This window comes from Ahaetulla prasina, chromosome 7, assembly GCF_028640845.1.
Source record: "Ahaetulla prasina isolate Xishuangbanna chromosome 7, ASM2864084v1, whole genome shotgun sequence".
NCBI classification, from domain to species: domain Eukaryota; kingdom Metazoa; phylum Chordata; class Lepidosauria; order Squamata; family Colubridae; genus Ahaetulla; species Ahaetulla prasina.
The window spans coordinates 99542370-99563293 of record NC_080545.1 but is presented as its reverse complement, the minus strand read 5'-3'; the positions used below and the strand labels follow the sequence as shown (position 1 = coordinate 99563293).

At 46.5% G+C, this 20924-nt stretch overlaps 2 protein-coding genes across 5 annotated transcripts in view; both read left to right on the top strand.

The window, feature by feature from the left end:
• LOC131201862 (F-box DNA helicase 1-like) overlaps positions 1-10002 on the top strand; it is a 38347-nt gene extending 28345 nt beyond the window's left edge. The window contains exons 18-21 of one of the 2 annotated variants that reach the window (XM_058190176.1): positions 539-652; positions 1760-1863; positions 4692-4823; positions 7956-10002. In XM_058190176.1, coding sequence (XP_058046159.1) covers positions 539-652; positions 1760-1863; positions 4692-4823; positions 7956-8093 — 488 coding nt within the window. In that variant the 3' untranslated portion in view covers positions 8094-10002. Of the gene's footprint in view, positions 1-538; positions 653-1756; positions 1864-4691; positions 4824-7955 lie in introns of both variants that reach the window. The other variant, XM_058190175.1, reaches the window with a different exon arrangement.
• Positions 10003-10037: 35 nt separating this feature from the next.
• Positions 10038-19754, top strand: LOC131201863 (uncharacterized). Of its 3 annotated transcripts, none has more exons than XM_058190179.1 (3): positions 10038-13971; positions 17129-17290; positions 19231-19754. In XM_058190179.1, the coding sequence occupies exon 1, from the start codon at positions 10563-10565 to the stop codon at positions 11646-11648; it is 1086 nt and encodes a 361-aa protein (XP_058046162.1). In that variant the 5' UTR covers positions 10038-10562; the 3' UTR covers positions 11649-13971; positions 17129-17290; positions 19231-19754. The 3 variants fall into 3 exon arrangements, with proteins under 3 accessions (XP_058046162.1, XP_058046161.1, XP_058046163.1); XM_058190178.1 differs by having other exon boundaries at positions 17124-17290; XM_058190180.1 differs by lacking the exon at positions 17129-17290.
• Positions 19755-20924: the final 1170 nt, after the last annotated feature.

Below are 20924 nucleotides of genomic sequence, written 5' to 3'. Positions count from 1 at the left end.
GTAGTGGCGGAAGCGCGAGGCTCCGCCCACCCGCCTGGATGTCGTTACTTCCTGGTTTTAACCAGGAAGTAACCTGGTTTTGACCCTCTGCACATGCGCAGAAGACTTTGCGCATGCACAGAGGGTCTGTTCGCTTGACGTGCACGCGGAACGCGCGCTTCCAAACTGGTAGGGAAGATAAGTAGATTTCACCCTTGCCTAGGACCTCGCCCTCTTCCTCCTCCTCTTCCTCCACAAAACCCATTTGGTTCTAGCACTGATGAAGTTACCCAGTCGGGTCATGAAACATCTGCAAGTAAACCACCAGGCTCAGAGAGCAGGAGGGCCACTGAACCTCTCGGTCCAGTCTTGACTTCAGGTCCCTGTGCGGTTGATGGAAGTCAACTTTGGAGCAGAGTGGGAATGGAATGGAGCCATTATTATTCCGAGCATCTGTGGAGCTTCAGGCCTCCCTCCCTTCGAGATCTCTGCTGCTGGTGAAAATCAGGTGGAAATGAGGTGTTACGGCTCTCACGGCTTCTCCTCTCTGTGTTTTTAGATTACGTCCTAGGGACTGTGCACAAGGCCAAAGGGCTGGAATTTGACACCGTCCAAATTGATGATGATTTGATGAGCAACTCCAGTCTTGCAAGGTTGCGTTTGAACCAAATTGGTGAGCATAACTTACTCACTTCCTACCTACCTACCTACCTCTATCATCCTCCTCCTTTCTTCCTCCCTCCCTCCATCATTCTTCTTCCTTCCTTCCTCCCCTCCTCCTATCTTTATCATCTTCCTCCCTCCCTCCCTTTTCTTTTTTTCACCTCCCTTCTTCCCTTCCTTCCATCCATTCCCCTCCCTCCCTTTCTCATCTCTTTAGGGAAGCCCTGATAGCGACGTCTAATCAACGCTGGAACACCTCCCTTTCTTGGTGGCTGGGATGGCGCGCCACTCGGTGCTCAAGCGTTCCGATGTGTCTTTGGAGCAGATCTGTTCAAAGAATTCCCATTTATATTTATAAGTAGATTATAAATATAAATGTACAATTATGAAATGATAGATTGGGCAAAATGGAAAAGGAACTGAAAAGAAAGTATATATTATTAGAGAATCGGAGTTGCTCGGATACCAAATAAGGGAAATATTACACAAGAAAGAAAGGAGAGAGGAAGAGAGGGTAAGATAGAGGAAGAGAGGGAAGGAGAGGAATGGAAGAAAGGGGAAGGAGAGGAAGATAGGAGGGGGCAGGGGTCTGCAAACTTGGCTCTTTTAAGACTTGTGGACTTCAACTCCCAGAGTTCCTCCAGCTTTGCTGGCTGAGGAACTCTGGGAGTTGAAGTCTACAAGTCTTAAAAGAGCCAAGTTTGCAGACCTCTGGTAGGGGACAAGAGTAGGAGACAAGGTGAGAAAGGAGGAAAAGAGGGGAAGAATGGGGGAGAGGAAGAGGAAGGAGGAAAGAGAGGAAGAGGAAGAAAGTAAGGGAGGCGAGGAGGGAGGGAGGGGAAAGAGGAGAAGACGGATTGCTGTGAAAGGAAGGGAAAGAAAGGGTAGAAGAGCAACCCCAAATGTAATTAAAATGTCTCACGTTTCTTCAGAAACGTATGATTATTTATGGACTACATTTACAGCATGTGTAATAAGAAATAAAAAAATAAAAAAAAACTTTTAATAATTGAAAAAAAAGAGTTCCGATGTGTGTTTGGAGCAGATCTGTTCAAAGAATTCCCATTAAATTCCGTTTTTTCCTTTTCCCTCCTCCTCTCTTGATCTCTCCCAGAAGGCATTCCGAAAGATGAGTGGAATTTGCTGTACCTCGCTGTCACTCGAGCCAAGAAGTGTCTCACCCTGCCCAGGTTTTTTGCTGATATCCTAAAAGCCGCCAAGGTGAGTTAAAAGCCGCTCGCAACGCAGGTAGTCCTTGACTTCATTTAGGGACCGTTCAAGCTCACAGTGGCCCTGAACAAAGGGATCTCACACTAACGATGATTCCATCACCCCCATGATCGAAACCTGGACACTTAGCAACTGACTCGTATTTGTAACGGTGGCCTTTTCCCGGGGGGTCACGTGATCCCCTTTTGTGACCTTCTGACAAGCCAAGTCAAGGGGAAAAGCCAGATTCACTTAACAACCGTGTCACTAACTGAACCACTGCGGTCATTCACTTAGCAACGGTGGTGGGAAAATGGGGCAAAACTCACTTAACAAATGTCTCGCTTAGACACAGAAGTTTTGGAGTCGTGGTCGTAAGTTGAGGACTACTCTTTCCCCACCCCACCCCCGAAAATAAGACAGGGTCTTATTTTCTTTTGAACCCCAAAATAAGGGCTTGGCCTTATTATCGGGAGGGCGGTGTGTCTTATTATTTTGGGGGAGCAGGAGGCGGCGAGCGTTGGACTGGATGTCCCATCGCCGCCCCTCCCTGTTCTTCGTGCTGGCTGAGCGGCTGGCTGCCGCTGCCCTGATATTTCCCACCGCTGCCAGAGCAGGACTCTGCAAGGCTTGCTGTGCTGTTGCATGCACAAACCGCAACACTGCCGTGAGCGTCATCGTACCAGCACAGCTCTCGTCCTGCCGCTTGCAGCTGTGCCGGTATGTCAAACTTCACGGCAGTTGTCCTGTCCCACTCCTCCGCTGACGGCCGGGTCAGGGAAATCCGAATCAGGCATGCCTCTGCAGCTCTGCCCAAAGTCCTAGCAAAGTCCTCAGAGCAGGCAGGAGACCAGTAAGTGACTTCAGCAAGATAAGTTCGACTTTGCCTGACTCAGAGACTGCCAGAAAGCAGATCCTTTATATAGGCCATGGGGTGTGGCTCCATGACTCAGCACTTATCGAGGCCTGCCCCTCCCTTCCTTCTGTTGCCTCCGCCTATCCAGTCTTCTGATGCGAGGGTCACTCCAATCAGCAGCTGTTGGAAATAAACTTTCCTCAGGCTCACATGCTGTGGAGGAGGGGGAGGGGTCTAGCTGCTCCGTTTGCCTGGGCATGGAGCCAGGGCTGGGGCCGGGGGATGTTCCCTCCTCTGCAGCCTGCTTGGGCATGGAGCCAGGGCTGGGACCGGGAGGTGCCCCCTCCTCTTCAGCTTGTCTGGGCATTGAGCCAGGACTGGGGCCGGGAGGCATACATTCCTCCGTGTTCGTGAGCAGATAAGAAGGCCCCGGCTGCTGTGAGAGCGGGCAAGACACAACAGCAGTGCTTCCGTTCCTGCGAGCAACAGCACAAGCCTTGCAGAGTCCTGCTACATGAGGCGGCGGCGGTGGCAGCACAACAAGTTTCACAAAGACTCATTTCTGGCAGGTGGTGTGGGGGAGAAGCGAAATGTGTGGAGCGAGACATGGCTCCCCTTGCCATCTCTTCTCTCTCCCCTGCCCTCCGTGCATGGCAGGGCTCCCGCCCCTCGCTTAGCCACCCGCCCCTTTAGGGATGCAATTTGGGGTTGGCAGGTGGGGCGGGCAAGAAGTGAGATGCGCGTCTGTTCTGTCCCCACCTCAGTCCGGGAGGCACGTGAACTGACTCAGTTAGCCAGCAATTTAGTCCACAGCAGCTATCGGCTCTGGCAGCAAACCAGCGATCATCTGCCAAGGTTTTCTTTATCTTCCCTGATGCCGGCGTCACAGAAGCTCGTTAACAGAGCAACTAGGAAGTCAGGAACAAACAGCAATCCATGCCAAATGCTCAGTCAAGTTTTCTCCAATCAATTTGTTTTGTCCATCACAAAGTAGTAGAGCAACCCCTCCTGCTTTTATACCCTGTGGGGTGTGGCTCCATGACTCAGCACTCTCTAGGCCTGCCCCACCCCTCCTTCTGTTGTTCCTGCCTCGCTTGTCTACGAAACCTGGGATCTAACCAGGATCTGATTTTTCACAGCTGGGTCTGGAAGCGTTGCCTGGGCGGGGGGAGATACAGGAGACAGAGGCCTCGTCACCTCCTCCACCTGGCCTGCCTCTGGCTCCTGGAGCTGAGCCAGAGAGGCCAGCCCTGCAGAGGGGAGCCCTGACAGCCCTTCCCCCTCACTCTCTGAGTCACTTTCTGGCAGGGGGCCAGGCCCGGGGGTGGGGGGCTGGAGCCACAACAGCGTCTTACCTTTCCAGCTCCGTCGCGTCCCTTGCCGTTGTGTCCAGGAAAACACGTAAAAAAAAAAAACACCACTTGCGAGTTCAATCAAACTTCTCGAACTGGCAAGACATTTTCTTTTACAGCGTGTTTCCCTGGACACAACGGCGAGGAACGCGACGGAGCTGGAAAGGTAAGGCGTGCGTCCCGCTTCTCGCCCGCCCCCACCTGCCACCCTCAAATTGCACCCCTAAAGGAGGCGGGTGGCTAAGCGAGGCGTAGGAGTGGGGTGCGAGGCACGTCGCTGGCCTGCCGCTCTTTTTGTGGCGGCCATCAGCGTTACCGGTAGGTACGGTAAGGGCGAGTGGGGTGCGTGGGCCATGTCCCCCCCACCTTTTCCGTCCCCCCCCCCCCGCTTCGGCCTCAACTCCTCATCTCGTGTTGTTTGCGCGGCAAGCGACCAGAGGAAATGGCGGGACCGGCTGTGCATATGTGCAAGTAGTTTGTGGGAGGGCTTATTTTACCAGCGGGAGGGAAGATGGGGGGCTTATTTTATCTCATGTGCTGAAAATTCCGATTGGGCCCGGAGAGCTCTTAGTTTTGGGGAAACACGGTACCTGTATTCCAATGCTTCTGGTGTTTGTTTCTTTTTGCCCAAGGAGTACTGTGTCCGGTTTGAATTAGCCACCGAACTGTCCAGTACGACACCCCTGGTCTGTTCAGAAGACAGCTGCCGCAGTGCTATCCCAGCGGATTCCGTGCTAATCCCCAAAAGGATCAATTTTCCTTACGTACGTATCTTCTTTTAGTAAGCAACCCGCTCAGGAAGATAATCTAGTAAGGCCACAGCTGGAATGCTGCATCCAGTTTTGGTCACCGCATTACAAAAAAAAAATAAAAAAAAAAAAGATAAATAAATGTTGAGACTTTGCAAAAAAGGACAGAGAAGAGCAAGTTGTTGTTGTTGTTGTTGTTGTTAGTTGCGAAGTCGTGTCCAACCCATCGCGACCCCATGGACAACATTCCTCCAGGCCTTCCTGTCCTCTACCATCCTCTGGAGTCCATTGAAGCTCAGGCCTACTTCTTCAATGACTCCATCCAGCCACCTCGTTCTCTGTCGTCCCCTTCTTCTTTTGCCCTCCATCGTTCCCAGGATTCGGCTCTTCTCCAGGGAGTCCTTCCTTCTCATTAGGTGGCCAAAGGATTTGAGTTTCCTCTTCAGGATCTGGCCTTCTAAAGAGCAGTCAGGGTTGATCTCCTCTAGGACTGACCGGTTGGATCGCCTTGCAGTCCAAGGGACTCGCAGGAGTCTTCTCCAGCACCGACTGCTCCAGCCACCTCATTCTCTGCAGCCCCCTTCTTCTTTTGCCCTCAATCTTTCCCAGCATTCGGCTCTTCTCCAGTGAGTCCTTCTTTCTCATTAGGTGGCCAAAGTATTTCAGTTTCCTCTTCAGGATCTGGCCTTCTAAAGAGCAGTCAGGGTTGATCTCCTCTAGGACTGACCGGTTGGATCGCCTTGCAGTCCAAGGGACTCGCAGGAATCTTCTCCAGCTCCAGAGTTCAAAGGCCTCCATTCTTTGGCGCTCAGCCTTCCTTATGGTCCAACTTTCACAGCCATCCATTGCAACTGGGAACACCAGAGCCTTGGCTATACGCACTTTTGTTGGCAGGGTGATGTCTCTGCTTTTTAGTACGCTGTCTAACTTTGTCGTAGCTTTCCTCCCCAGGAGCAAGCCTCTTTTAATTTCTTGGCTGCAGTCCCCATCTGCGGTGATCTTGGAGCCCAGGAAAATAAAATCTGTCACTACCTCCATTTAAGATGATGAAAGGCCTGGAGACCTATGTTTCTGGTCAACTTCTCTTACAAGCAGGAGATGGAAATATTTCCCACTTTTGCCGTGGTTCCTCGCAGCGATGATTTGGAGATCGCTCCCCATTTGGAGTAACGTGGGCTCCTTGGTGCTCTTTGAGCCCGGTTGTTTTCTTCCAGACGTTTTATTACCCAACTAGGTAACATTATCAGTGCTAAAAAGTGTGTGCTAGGAGGCTTCTAGCACTGCGGTTGTTACCTGTTGGATAATAAAGTGTCTGCAAGACAGCACCAAGGACCTCACAGTTCTTCTCCTCCAAACCCTCTGCCTTCTAGCACTGATGATGTTACCTAGTTGGGTCATGAAACGTCTACAGGAAAACAACCAAGGACTCCACAGTTCTCCTCCTCCTCCTCCTCCTCCTCCTCCTCCTCCTCCTCCTCCTCCTCCTCCTCCTCCTCCTCCTCCTCCTCCTCCTCCTCCTCTTCCTCCTTTCTGCAAGCCTTACTCCCTTCTAGCACTGAGGATGTTACCTAGTTGGGTCATGAAACGTCTGGAGTAAAACAACTAAGGACTCCACAGTCCTCCTCCTCCTCCTCCTCCTCCTTTCTGCAAACTTTACTCCTCCTAGCATTGAGGATGCTATGTAGAGGGTCATGAAACGTCTGGAGTAAAACAACTAAGGACTCACAGCCGTCCTCCTCCTCCTCCTCCTCCTCCTCCTCCTCCTCCTCCTCCTCCTCCTCCTCCTCCTCCTCCTCCTCCTCCTCCTCCTCCTCCTCTTCCTCCTTTCTGCAAGCCTTACTCCTTCTAGCACTGAGGATGTTACCTAGTTGGGTCATGAAACGCCTGAGTAAAACAACTAAGGACTCCACAGTCCTCCTCCTCCTCCTCCTCCTCCTTTCTGCAAACTTTACTCCTCCTAGCATTGAGGATGCTATGTAGAGGGTCATGAAACGTCTGGAGTAAAACAACTAAGGACTCCACAGTCCTCCTCCTCCTCCTCCTCCTCCTCCTCCTCCTCCTCCTCCTCCTCCTTTCTGCAAACTTTACTCCTCCTAGCATTGAGGATGCTATGTAGAGGGTCATGAAACGTCTACAGGAAAACAACCAAGGACTCCACAGTTCTCCTCCTCCTCCTCCTCCTCCTCCTCCTCCTCCTCCTCCTCTCCTCCTCCTCCTCCTCCTCCTCCTCCTCCTCCTCCTCCTCCTCCTCCTCCTCCTCCTCCTTTCTGCAAGCCTTACTCCCTTCTAGCATTGAGGATGTTACCTAGTTGGGTCATGAAACGTCTGCAGGAAAACAACTAAGGACTCCACAGTTCTCCTTCTCCTCCTCCTCCTCCTCCTCCTCTCTGCAAGCTTTACTCCTCCTAGCATTGAGGATGTTATGTAGAGGGTCATGAAACGTCTGCAAGAAAACAACTAAGGACTCCACAGCCGTCCTCCTCCTCCTCCTCCTCCTCCTCCTCCTCCTCCTCCTCCTCTGCAAGCCTTACTCCTCCTAGCATTGAGGATGTTACCTAGTTGGGTCGTGAAACGTCTGCAAGAAAACCACCAAGCTCAGAGAGCACCAAGGAGCCCACAGTCCTCCTCCTCCTCCCCTCCCCTTCTCTTCCTCCTCCATCTCCCCTCCTAGCACTGATGATGTTCCCTACCTAGGTCATGAAACGTCTGCAAGTTCAACCCTAAGCTACAAATATTCTCTTCTATAGTAACAGGGGCCGTGGATAGCTCAGGCTGGTAAGAAGCCTGTTATTAGAACACAGCAGCCTGCAATTACTGCAGGTTCGAATCCCAGCAGGCCCAAGGTTGGCTCAGCCTTCCATCCTTTATAAGGTAGGTAAAATGAGGACCCAGATTGTTGGGGGGGCAATAAGTTGACTTTGTAAATATACAAATAGAATGAGACTATTGCCTTACACACTGTAAGCCGCCCTGAGTCTTCGGAGAAGGATGGGATATAAATGTAAACAACAACAACAACAAAAAAAAACTCCAGGATCAGGGCGATGCTATTTAGAGCTACGTCCCACGAATGCTGGTGGTGGTGGGGGAGGTCATCCGTATTGTGAACCTCACTTTCCCCCCCCCCCCTCAACTTCTTTCTGACAGATGGACGGCGCCGAAAACCCCGAGGGATTTCTTTGTCCTTCTTGCGCTTCGTGCCAACTTGGCCCCGTTGCACAGCTCTCAGGATCTTCCAGGATTGAGGTTCCAGCTGTGGTTCACATCCTCCTTGAAGACTTTTGACTACTTCAACCAACCGACCAAAATTGCATGGGGGTTTTTCAAGCCAAAAAAAAAGCGAAGAATGTAGAAAGGAAGGTATCCTATTGATGTGTGTGAGGAGGGGTGATGCTTTTGGTGTGGTGCCTGGAGAGTCAGAATTCATCAGAACAGAGCTGCAAGGGACCTTCTTAAAAACCTCCAGGGATGGAGCTCTCACAACTTCTGGAGGCAAGTCGTTCCACTGATTAATTGTTCTCACTCTTAGGAAGTTTCTCCTTAATTCCAGGTTGCTTCTCTTAATGGAATGGAATAGAATAAGCAATAGGAATAGAATAGAATAGAATAGAATAGAATAGAATAGAATAGAATAGAATAGAATAGGAATTGGAATTGGAATTGGAATTGGAATTAAAATTAGAATAAGAATAGAATAGAATAAGGAATAGGAATAGAATAGAAATGAATAGAATAAAATAAGAATAAGAATAGAATAGAATAGAAAAGAAAAGAAAAGAATAGAAGATGAATAGAATAGAATTAGAATTGAAATTGGAATTAAAATTAGAATAAGAATAGAATAGAATAGACTAAGGAATAGGAATAGAAATTAATAAAATTAGAATAAGAATAGAATAAGGAATAGGAATAGAATAGAATTAGAATAAGAATAAAATAGAAAGAATAGAATAAGGAATAGGAATAGGAATAGAATAGAATAGAATAGAATTAGAATAGAATAAGGAAAGGAATAAAATAGAATTAGAATAAGAATAAGAATACAATAGAATAAATAGAATAGAATAAGGAATAGGAATAGAATAGAATAGAATAGGAATAGAATAGAATTAGAATAAGAATAGAATAGAATAAATAGAATAGAATAAGGAATAGGAATAGAATAGAATGCTCCTCAAAATCAGACAGTGTGCTTTTTTTATATCTTGTAAAGTTTTCTTTATAGATTTAAGCCATTCCAGCAGCCTTGCACTATTTATAAAGAGAGTTTTTTTAAAGTATTTTTGCTATGAAAAACAGGTAAAAAAAGGTGATTCTTCCCAACGATGTGCCTTAGAAAGGGACGGAAACCCTCTATCTCTTTCCAATAACTCTTTAGCACTTTCTCATTGGTTCTTCAGGAACAAAGTGATATTTGCAGTATGTTTTAGTAAAAATTGTTCTGGTTAAATGGTGAGAAATGTACTTGCTTATAAAGTTATTAATGAATCTGACCCATCCCAAAAAAATATCAATAAATAAACCAATAATTGATGTGAGTCACAATGGTATGACGGTTTCCTTCTTCATGAAATATGGATGGATGGATGATAGAGATAATAGATAGATAGATAGATAGATAGATAGATAGATAGATAGATAGATAGATAGATAGATAGATATAGACAAACAGTAATGGATGGATGGATGGATAAATAATAGGAAGAGATAGAAGATAGACATAGGTAATAAAGTGGATGGATGGATGGATAGAGATGAATAGATGATAGGTAGAGGATAGATGATAGACATGTAATAGTGGATGGATAGATGGATGATAGATAGAGATAGATGATAGATCATAGAGTGGATAGATCATAGAGTGGATGGCTGGGACAAATATAAACACACAGTGCATGGACAAAATTCAGAATCCATTGGCCACTAGATGGCAGGAGAGAGATATAAACGGGAAGATTGTGTGATATATATACACACACACATGAAATTATTTTGGAACTGCTCCATCCCTTTGTAGAGTTGCAGGTCGAGAAGATTTTTAAAATACATTTCAAAGTCCAACTTGATTCCTGCTGATTTCACGGAGGCCTCCCGGAAGTCCTCAGCTGCACAAATGACCCCGTGTCCTTCCTGGACAGTTTTCCTTTTAACTTCTCAGTTGACTTTAGAGCAGAGGTCTCCAACCTTGGCAACTTTACGCCTGGCGGACTTCAATTCCCAGAATTCTGGGAGTTGAAGTCCGCCAGGCTTAAAGTTGCCAAGGTTGGAGGCCCCTGCTTTAGAGCCCTGGGGTTTTACACCCTCTCCTCCCACCCAGCCATCCAGATCTGATCTCAGCCAATATCAACTTGGGGCTGCCAAACTCTAAGCTTACAAGGAGGATACTCTTGGTTGCATCCCTGCTGAAGGGACCTCATGAAGATATTTCTTTTGGCTTTCTCGGTTCCCTCTCTCCATTAAAAGAATAGTAATAAGAACGCTATTTATCTCTATGTCAAATAAGTCAAATGGGCCTTAGGAAATCTGAGCAACAACAAAGCTAGTGGAGGAGACAGTATTCCAGCTGAGCTATTCAAAATCTTAAAAGACGACGCAGTAAAAGTGCTACACCCAATTTGCCAGCAAATTTGGAAAACTCAGCAATGGCCACAGGATTGGAAAAGGTCAGTTTACATTCCAATTCCAAAGAAAGGCAATGCCAAAGAAAGTTCAAACTATCGCACCATTGCACTCATTTCACATGCTAGTAAGGTTATGCTTAAAATCCTACAAGCTAGGCTCCAGCAGTATATGGATCGAGAACTACCAGAAGTACAGGCAGGATTTCGTAGAGGCAGAGGAACTAGAGATCAAATTGCCAACATACGCTGGATCATGGAGAAAGCTAGGGAGTTCCAGAAAAACATCTACTTCTGCTTCATTGACTATGCTAAAGCCTTTGATTGTGTGGATCACAACAAATTGTGGCAAGTTCTTAAAGAGATGGGAGTACCAGACCATCTTATTTGTCTCTTGAGAAACCTGTATGCGGGTCAAGAAGCCACAGTGAGAACTGGACACGGAACCACTGATTGGTTCAAAATTGGGAAAGGAGTCCGGCAAGGCTGTATACTATCACCCTGCCTATTTAACTTATATGCAGAACACATCATGAGAAAGGCGGGGCTAGATGAATCAAAAATTGGAATTAAGATTGCCGGAAGAAATATCAACAACCTCAGATATGCAGATGATACCACTCTAATGGCAGAAAGCGAAGAGGAACTAAAGAGTCTCTTGATGAACGTATCTTTTCTTTTATGTACACTGAGAGCAGATGCACCAAGACAAATTCCTTGTGTGTCCAATCACACTTGGCCAATAAAAATTCTATTCTATTCTATTCTATTGATGCGGGTGAAGGAGGAGAGTGCAAAAGTTGGCTTGAAACTCAACATTAAGAAAACTAAAATCATGGTATCCGGCCCTCTCAATTCCTGGCAGATAGATGGTGAAGAAATGGAGCTAGTGACAGATTTTATTTTCCTGGGCTCCAAGATCACCGCAGATGGGGACTGCAGCCAAGAAATTAAAAGACGCTTGCTCCTGGGGAGGAAAGCTACGACAAAGTTAGACAGCGTACTAAATAGCAGAGACATCACCCTGCCAATAAAAGTGCGTATAGCCAAGGCTCTGGTTTTCCCAGTTGCAATGTATGGCTGTGAAAGTTGGACCATAAGGAAGGCTGAGCGCCAAAGAATGGAGGCCTTTGAACTCTGGTGCTGGAGAAGACTCCTGCGAGTCCCTTGGACTGCAAGGCAATCCAACCGGTCAGTCCTAGAGGAGATCAACCCTGACTGACTGCTCTTTAGAAGGACAGATCCTGAAGAGGAAACTCAAATACTTTGGCCACCTAATGAGAAAGAAGGACTCACTGGAGAAGAGCCTAATGCTGGGAACGATGGAGGGCAAAAGAAGAAGGGGACGACAGAGAACGAGGTGGCTGGATGGAGTCACTGAAGCAGTAGGCATGAGTTTAAATGGACTCCAGAGGATGGTAGAGGACAGGAAGGCTTGGAGGAATGTTGTCCATGGGGTCGCGATGGGTCGGACACGACTTCGCAACTAACAACAACAACAAATTTATCTCTATATTTAAAACCAAAAACCACTCATGCAGCGACCAAGAAATCTCCAGAACCGTAAAGCCTACAAACTTGAAATATGCCACGTATGTTCCTCTTGGCTGCTAGGTGCTCGCAAAGAAAGGATTTTTCAAAATCACTATCAGAGCATTAGTATTTCTTATATTGTTGTTAACAAGCTCTGATGCTAATTAGTTAGACGTTCTACTCCCCCTCCAAACCTGAAAATAACTGTGGAGAGAAGGAGATAGGATAGGGGAGGCTTCTGTGGGGCAAGGCTGAGGGAGAGAAGGGGAGAGGAGAGGATCTGTAGGGCTAGTTTGAGGGTGTTGTGGTCCGCCAGCAGTCCTCCCTCCTGACAGGAAGTCGGACAGTGAGGAGGCTGGGGAGGACCATGGCCAGTCCTGGAGTCAGGGGAAGGCCCAGATGAGGGCTCTGCATCGGAGGCAGGGGTGGGGCCAGGGCCATCTGGGAGCAATGTGCAGACTCCGGAGACTCCAAAGGCAGATAGCTGAGAGGCAGAGGACGCATGCAAAGAGCTGCCAGAAGGCAAGAGCAGCTGAAGAAAAAAGGACAACTCAGGAGTAAAGCCCGAAGGTGACTGGCCCCTCCCATAAGGCTTAAAAGACCAGCAATGAGCCTTGGGTTCTTTGTAGGAAAGCAATGTTGATTTCCATGCTTCTTGTCAGCGTCTCTTGAACTTTGTGGGGGGTTTGCCAAGAAAAGCCTTTGGCAGGTTGCCAAAGACATCAAAGGTTGGTGATAAGGCCGATGAACTAGTTATTAAGGATTTGGTTTTGGGGGAAGCTGAGAATGAATGAATTCTCAGCTGTTTTAATAAAATAAGTTTGTGGAGGACTGAATCGTGTTTAATAATCACTACTTGGTCCTTGGTCACAACCGAGGGAGAGAAGGGGAGAGGAGAGGCCGATGGTAACTACTCATTAATTTTCAAACTGTGTCGATTTATCAAGCCCAGTCATGTAGTTTCGTAGAGGAGCACGGGGTATTCAGCTAGTTCTTCATAGTATTAAGAGTTATATTTCAGACACCTCTCCATATTTTCTTCCTATTTTTACAGAGAAATGAGGAACGCTCACTGTATTTTCTTAAAAGAGTTAACTCTAGGGAGTCCTCGGCTTACGACCAAAATTGAGCTCAAAAATTCTTTTGCTAAGCGAGACAGTTATTAAGTGAGCTTGGCCTCATTTTACAACCTTTCTGGCCTCAGTTGTTAAGCGACGTGGCTTTTTTCACACTTATGACCGTCGCAGCAGCTCCACGGTCACGTGATCAAAGTTCAGACATTTGGCAACGGACTCATATTTATGACGGTTGCAGACTCCCGGGGGTCCCGTGATTCCCCTTTTGCAAATGTCTGAGGAGCAAAGTCGGTGGGGAGAGCCAGATTCACTTAACAACCATGTGACCCACTTAGCAACCGCAGTGACTCACTTAACAACTGAAAGGCAATGCAGGTCATAAAGTGAGGCAAAACTCATTTAAGAAATGTTTCACTTAGGAACAGACATGTTGGGGGGGGGGCTCAGTGGTGGTCGTAAGTCGAGGACTGACTGGAAGGACGCATATCTGGATTCGAACCAGGGACAAAGTTCATATCAGGGGAGTTTGTCCTCCCAGAATGCTCTGGGGCAGACCTCCAAATGACCTGAAAGGAAGGGCTGAATTCTGCCTTTCCCCGCAAGCCCGCGGGAGAACCGGAAGTGAGTCTTGCGGGGTACTCTACGCTTGTAGTTTTTCTGTGTCTGTTTGAAGAGGGGAGGGCCCGTCCAACGGCGCGCGCGCGCCTTTTCATTGGTCCGCACCGGGCGACTCTTCCGCCTGAAGGAGGAGGAGCAATAAAGGAGCGAGCTTCGCGATAGGGCAAGCAGAGACCTCCATCAGTCGTGCGGGCAAAAGAGGCGGGGTTTCGTTCGGCTGAAGCGACATCGGGTTAGGTTGAGCTCGCTGGGAGCAAGTTGCGGTGCGCTTGCAAACAAGGAGCGGTGGCTGTTTTGCAACTTAGGCGGAAGTCCCAAGTAAGTCCAAGTCGCTTAATTTAAATTAAAGCGTAATTCATTGCTAATTAGATTCTTGGGATTAGAGCTGGGAAAGGATGGCCATCCGGGCAGAATTATTTCCCATCTGGATTTTGGAAAAAAAAAACTTAATTTCTTTGGGAGGAAAGGTGGGGTGGGAAAAAAGTCCATTGCAACCCGTCCATCGTCAACCTGGCGCCCTCCAGATATTGGGGGTATTACACGTCCTATCGTCCCCTGCATGCAAGGTGGGGGATTCTGGGCGTGGGAATCCACAAGCTTTAAAGCTGCCAAGCTTGAGAAACAACGGTTCAAGGCATCTTAAAGCAGGGGTCTCCAACCTTGGCCACTTTAAGCCTGGAGGACTTCAACTCCCAGAATGCCCCAGCCAGCTTTGCTGGCTGGGGCTTTCTGGGAGTTGAAGTCCTCCAGGCTTAAAGTGGCCAAGGTTGGAGACCCCTGTCTTAAAGGCAAAGGCTTGTTAATGGGATGTCTTGAAGTTTAAAGATCAGGGACATTAAAATCCCTTTTTGACTTTTATTACTGTTGAGCCCCCCCAGAGTCGCTTCGGATAGTGAGATTTAAATGCAACAGGAAGACAACGGTCCCTTTGCATGAAAGGCCAACCTGGGCAATGAGTAGAGCCCATATATATGTGTGTATAAAGGTAAAGGTTCCCCTCGCACATAACGTGCTAGTCGTTCCCGACTCTGGGGGGCGGTGCTCATCTCCGTCTCAAAGCCAAAGAGCCAGCGCTGTCCGAAGACGTCTCCGTGGTCATGTGGCCGGCATGACTCAACGCCAAAGGCGCACGGAACGCTGTTACCTTCCCACCAAAGGTGGTCCCTATTTTTTCTACTTGCAATTTTTACGTGCTTTCGTAGGTTGGCAGAAGCTGGGACAAATAACAGGAGCTCACCCCGTTACACGGCAGCACTAGGGATTCGAACCGCCCCTGAACCACTGTGTCCCTATATGTGTGTATGGGTTTATATATATTTTCTTTTGAGAAATGGAAATATAGAATATATATCCCTGCTTTTCTCCTTCTCCTTCCCCCCGCCCCGTCTTCCTCTCTCTTATCTCGCTCTAGTGTATGTGTCCACACACTCATGTGTCCACACACACACACACACACAGCTAGCCAGTTTGGTCTACGATTAAAGCCACTTAGTCGTAGACAAAACCAGGGGTGAAAATCCAGCAGGTTCTGGAGAACCGGTAGCAGAAATTTTGAGTGGTTCGGAGAGAACTGGAAAATACCACCTCTGTCTGGGCCCAGAGTGGGGTGGGAATGGAGATTTTGCAGTATCCTTCTGGCACGCCCACCGAACCACACCCACAGCACCGGTAGAAAAAAAATTGGATTTTACCACTGGACAAAACGCTCTCTCTCTCTCTCTTTGTCCATCTATTCCCACCCACACACCCTCTCTCTATCAATCTCTCATGTCTCTCATCTGTCTGTCTGTGTTGTCTTTCTATATCCCTATCCCTATCTATCTATCTATCTATCTATCTATCTATCTATCTATCTATCTATCTATCTATCTATCTTCCATATCTATCTATCTATCCCCCTCTCTTTATCTCTTTCTTTCCTTCTTTCCATTATCTATCTATCTATCTATCTATCTATCTATCTATCTATCTATCTATCTATCTATCTATCTATCTATCTATCTATCTATCTATCATCCCTATCTATCTATCTATCTATCTATCTATCTATCTATCTATCTATCTATCCCCCTCTCTTTATCTCTTTCTTTCCTTCTTTCCATTATCTATCTATCTATCTATCTATCTATCTATCTATCTATCTATCTATCTATCTATCATCTATCTATCATCTATCATCCATATCTATCTTATCTATCTAGCTATCATCCATATCTATCTATCTATCTATCTATCTATCTATCTATCTATCTATCTATCTCTATCTATCATCTATCTATCATCAAACATCAAAAACATCATTAAAAAAGGACAACAAAGAATGTTCTTTCTGCGCCAACTCAGTAAGCTCAAACTGCCCAAGGAGCTGCTGATCCAGTTCTACAGAGGAATTATTGAGTCTGTCATTTGCACCTCTATAACTGTCTGGTTCGGTTCTGCAACCCAACAAGAAAAACACAGACTTCAGAGGATAATTAGAACTGCAGAAAAAATAATTGCTACCAACCTGCCTTCCATTGAGGACCTGTATATTGCACGAATCAAGAAGAGGGCCGTGAAAATATTTGCAGATCCCTCGCATCCTGGACATAAACTGTTTCAACTCCTACCCTCAAAACGACGCTATAGAGCACTGCACACCAGAACAACTAGACACAAGGACAGTTTTTCCCCGAAGACCATCACTCTGCTAAACAAATAATTCCCTCAACACTGTCAGACTATTTACTGAATCTGCACTACTATTAATCGTTTCATAGTTCCCATCACCAATCTCTTTCCACTTATGACTGTATGACTATAACTTGTTGCTGGCAATCCTTATGATTTATATTGATATATTGACCATCAATTGTGTTGTAAATGTTGTACCTTGATGAACGTATCTTTTCTTTTAGGTACACAGAGCATATGCACCAAGACAAATTCCTTGTGTGTCCAATCACACTTGGCCAATAAAATTCTATTCTATTCTATCCATATCTATCTATCCATCCATCCATCCATCCATCCATCTATCTATCTATCCATCTATCCATCTATCTATCTTCATCTTCTATCATCCATCCATCCATCCATCGCCTAACTATGGTAACTAAATATACAGTAAATGAAATCATGAGGGAATGCACCAAATCTCACATATTTTAACAACCAATTTGCTTGGAAGCCAAACCATTTTTTTCATTTGTTAAATTTATTTGCTGCCTATCTCGCGACTCTGTACTGAACTACATTACTGAACTATGCTGTGCTATTATGCTACTCTGAATTCTTCATGCTGACTGAGGGTCAGATGAACCCTGGTGGATTGCTTAAAATGCGATTGGCAGTGGCCACACTTAAACCATCAATTGCGGTTTGCAGAGGGTTGGGGTCTGGGTTTGCAACGGGTCCCTGTTTTTTGTCTTTCATGAGGAGGTCTTCTGTCATCCAATGCCGTTTTTCTCTGTTTTTTCCTGTTGGGTCAGTGAAGTCTTTCAAGCAACTCCGCCTGACAGCGAGCGATTGTGAAGTTCTTCGGCAGAGCCCAGAAGGCACAGCCGCCCTGACACAGCCCCTCAGCCAGAGACCAGGCAGCCAAGATTCCTGTAGGCGCTTGGCCCAACTCCTCGGAGGAGGAGGAAGTGTTCTAAAGGTGTGATGAGTAGTGATGTTTGCATTGCGTTGCAAGAAGGTGCTTTCCTGAAACGATGAGTGAATGGTTTCTGATGCTTTGGTTAGAACCCACAAAAGCGATGTTATGTCACTGCAATGCAAGATGGAGGGTGTGTTGCAGCAGTTAGGGGCTGCGTTTTGTCCCCTGTTGTTAGGGCTTGGCTCTCTGTTTATATAGCCACGTGCATACAGACAGCAAACCCCACCTCCTTCTGCCACTGATGATGTTACCTAGTTGGATCATGAAATGTGCATGAAGATCACTAAGATCAGAGAACACCAAGGACCCCTTCCTTCCTTCCTTTCTCCGTCCCTCCCTCCGTCCCTCCTCCCTCCTCCTCCTCTTCTCCACAAACCCCACTCCCTTTCAGCACTGATTACATATCCTAGTTGGGTCTTGAAATGTCTGCAAGAAAACAACCAAGCTCAGAAAGCATCAAGGACCCGACAGCCGTTCCTCCTCCTTCCTTCCTTCCTTCCTTCCTTCCTTCCTTCCTTCCTTCCTTCCTTCCTTCCTTCCTTCCTTCCTTCCTTCCTTCCTTCTGTCCCTACCTTCCTCTCTTTATCCTCCCTCCCTCCCTCCCTTCTCCATCTTTATCGGCAGTTTTAAACAGTTCCTTTCCCTCATATACCTTGCTTGTCTGATGTGTCCAGAGAAATTGGCATTTGCAAACTTCTTTGATTGACCCTAAATGACAAGGGAGAAATTAGAAGCAGGGTTGGCTGAGCCATCTCTTGTCCCACCCCTATGGTGATGGGACCTCCTTGCCTTACCCATTACCTCTTCATTTTTCTCCACTTTTCCTTCCTTCCTTCCTTCCTTCCTTCCTTCCTTCCTTCCTTCCTTCCTTCCTTCCTCCCTCCCTCCCTCCCTCCCTCCCTCCCTCCCTCCCTCAAAGTCCCTCCTTTCCTTTTCATTTTCTTCCCTTCCCTTCCTCCCCCTCTCCCCCTCCTCCTCCTTTCCACAAACCCCACTCTCATTTAGCACTGAAGACGTTCCATGGACGGGTCATAAAACATTTCGTGCAAGAAAACCACACACATCTCCTCTCTTGCTTGTTTCAAGGTTGCGGCGTTTGTAAGCAACCCTGCTGCGCTGGCACCAGGCTTAAATAGAATAGAATAGAATAGAATTTTATTGGCCAAGTGTGATTGGACATACAAGGAATTTGTCTTGGTGCATATGCTCTCAGTGTACATAAAAGAAAAGATATGTTCATCAAGGTACAACATTTACAACACAATTGATAGGAGATGTGAAGGCACAAAGTACAGGCAGCTTTCAACTTTAGCTCACTGTATATTTTAATTTTCAGGCCAATTTTAAAATAAGTTTTTTAATTTCATTTTAAATTATATATTGTACTGTTTGTTTTATTTTTGCCTGTACACCGCCCTGAGTCCTTCGGGAGAAGGGCGGTATAGAAATCAAATAAATAAATAAATAAATAAATAAATAAACAACCACAATTGAGCCCCAAATTTCTGTTGCTAAGCGAGACAGGTATTAAGTGAATTTTGCCCCCAAGTTACGACCTTTCCTTGTCCCTGTTGTTAAAGCGAATCACCACAGTGGCTAAGTTAGGAACCACAGTTGTGAAGCAAATCTGGCTTCCTCATAGACTTGTCAGAAGGCCACCAAAGGGGATCACGTGACCCCGGGACATTGCGACCGTCATAAATACGAGTCACTTGCCATAAATATGAGTCAGGGGGTCAGTTGATTACGTGACTGTGGGGATGCCACATCTGTCCAAAGTCGCTTTTTTCAGCGCCGTTGTAACTTCGAACGGTCACTAAATGGAACTGTTGTAAGTCGAGGACTACCTCTACAGATCCCTGCCGTTGTCCACCGGGCGCAGCTTGTCCTTTGAAGGTGCTATAATTTGTCTTCCTTTTCTGCCTCTGTTGGGTTTGCAGGCCACCAAAGGACCATCACAGATTACTTCAGGGGTAGATCCCACATCTCGCCGTGCTCCAGTAAGATGGCGGAAAGCCAGCAACCCAAAGTTGAGGAACCTCTGGAGAACTTCGCTCGTGACTCGGCGTCCGACTCGGACGGCTCTTGCAGTCTTCTTGACGATGGAAGGGACACGTCGGCGGCCCCCAAGAAACGGTCACGTTTCTCCCTGGGACCTAGCGACTCCGACGATGGAAGCGCTGGCCGAGAGGTCCAAGGACACAAACCGTGGTTGGTGAGGCTTCCTGAAGAGAGCTCAGGCGATGGAACGGTCAAGCAGGAAGTTCAAGATTTTGAGCTGGATCCACTTCCCGATGTCCACTTTGGGCTTTTAGGAACCACATCTGGGGAGGATGTACCTCAGGGAACCATGGAGAAACTGCCAGATGAAATCCTTCAGCAGATCTTTGCCCTGGTACCCGTGGTTGATCTGCTCCAGAACCTCTGCCTGGTGTGTCGACGTTGGAAGCGTATCATCTCTGACGTGAAGGTAAAGGGATGCTGTTATCTCAGGAATGGTGGACAGGACCTGGGGCAGAACTTTGTCTCCCTTGCCTGGTTTCTTTTGTGATTCACCGTATTTTTCGGAGTATAAGACCCACCTTAGCTTTTGGGGAGGAAAATAAGAAAAAAGCTGATTGGCAGGTGGATCGGCCTCCCGGAATACCCCCAATCAGCTGTTCCCAGAGGTGAATTTTAGCAACAGGTTCCTCTGTGCCTTGCTTTTTTATCTATCTATCTATCTATCTATCTATCTATCATCCATATCTATCTATCTATCTATCATCTATCTATCTATCTATCTATCTATCTATCTATCCCCTCTTTATCTCTTTCTTTCCTTCTTTCCATTATCTATCTATCTATCTATCTATCTATCTATCTATCTATCTATCTATCTATCATCTATCTATCATCTATCATCCATATCTATCTTATCTATCTAGCTATCATCCATATCTATCTATCTATCTATCTATCTATCTATCTATCTATCTATCTATCTCTATCTATCATCTATCTATCATCAAACATCAAAAACATCATTAAAAAAGGACAACAAAGAATGTTCTTTCTGCGCCAACTCAGTAAGCTCAAACTGCCCAAGGAGCTGCTGATCCAGTTCTACAGAGGAATTATTGAGTCTGTCATTTGCACCTCTATAACTGTCTGGTTCGGTTCTGCAACCCAACAAGAAAAACACAGACTTCAGAGGATAATTAGAACTGCAGAAAAAATAATTGCTACCAACCTGCCTTCCATTGAGGACCTGTATATTGCACGAATCAAGAAGAGGGCCGTGAAAATATTTGCAGATCCCTCGCATCCTGGACATAAACTGTTTCAACTCCTACCCCTATAGAGCACTGCACACCAGAACAACTAGACACAAGGACAGTTTTTCCCCGAAGACCATCACTCTGCTAAACAAATAATTCCCTCAACACTGTCAGACTATTTACTGAATCTGCACTACTATTAATCGTTTCATAGTTCCCATCACCAATCTCTTTCCACTTATGACTGTATGACTATAACTTGTTGCTGGCAATCCTTATGATTTATATTGATATATTGACCATCAATTGTGTTGTAAATGTTGTACCTTGATGAACGTATCTTTTCTTTTATGTACACTGAGAGCATATGCACC

Excerpts from the sequence above, each read along its gene's own strand:
- LOC131201863 (XM_058190180.1), top strand. The coding sequence starts at position 10,563 with ATGCTTAAAATCCTACAAGCTAGGCTCCAGCAGTATATGGATCGAGAA.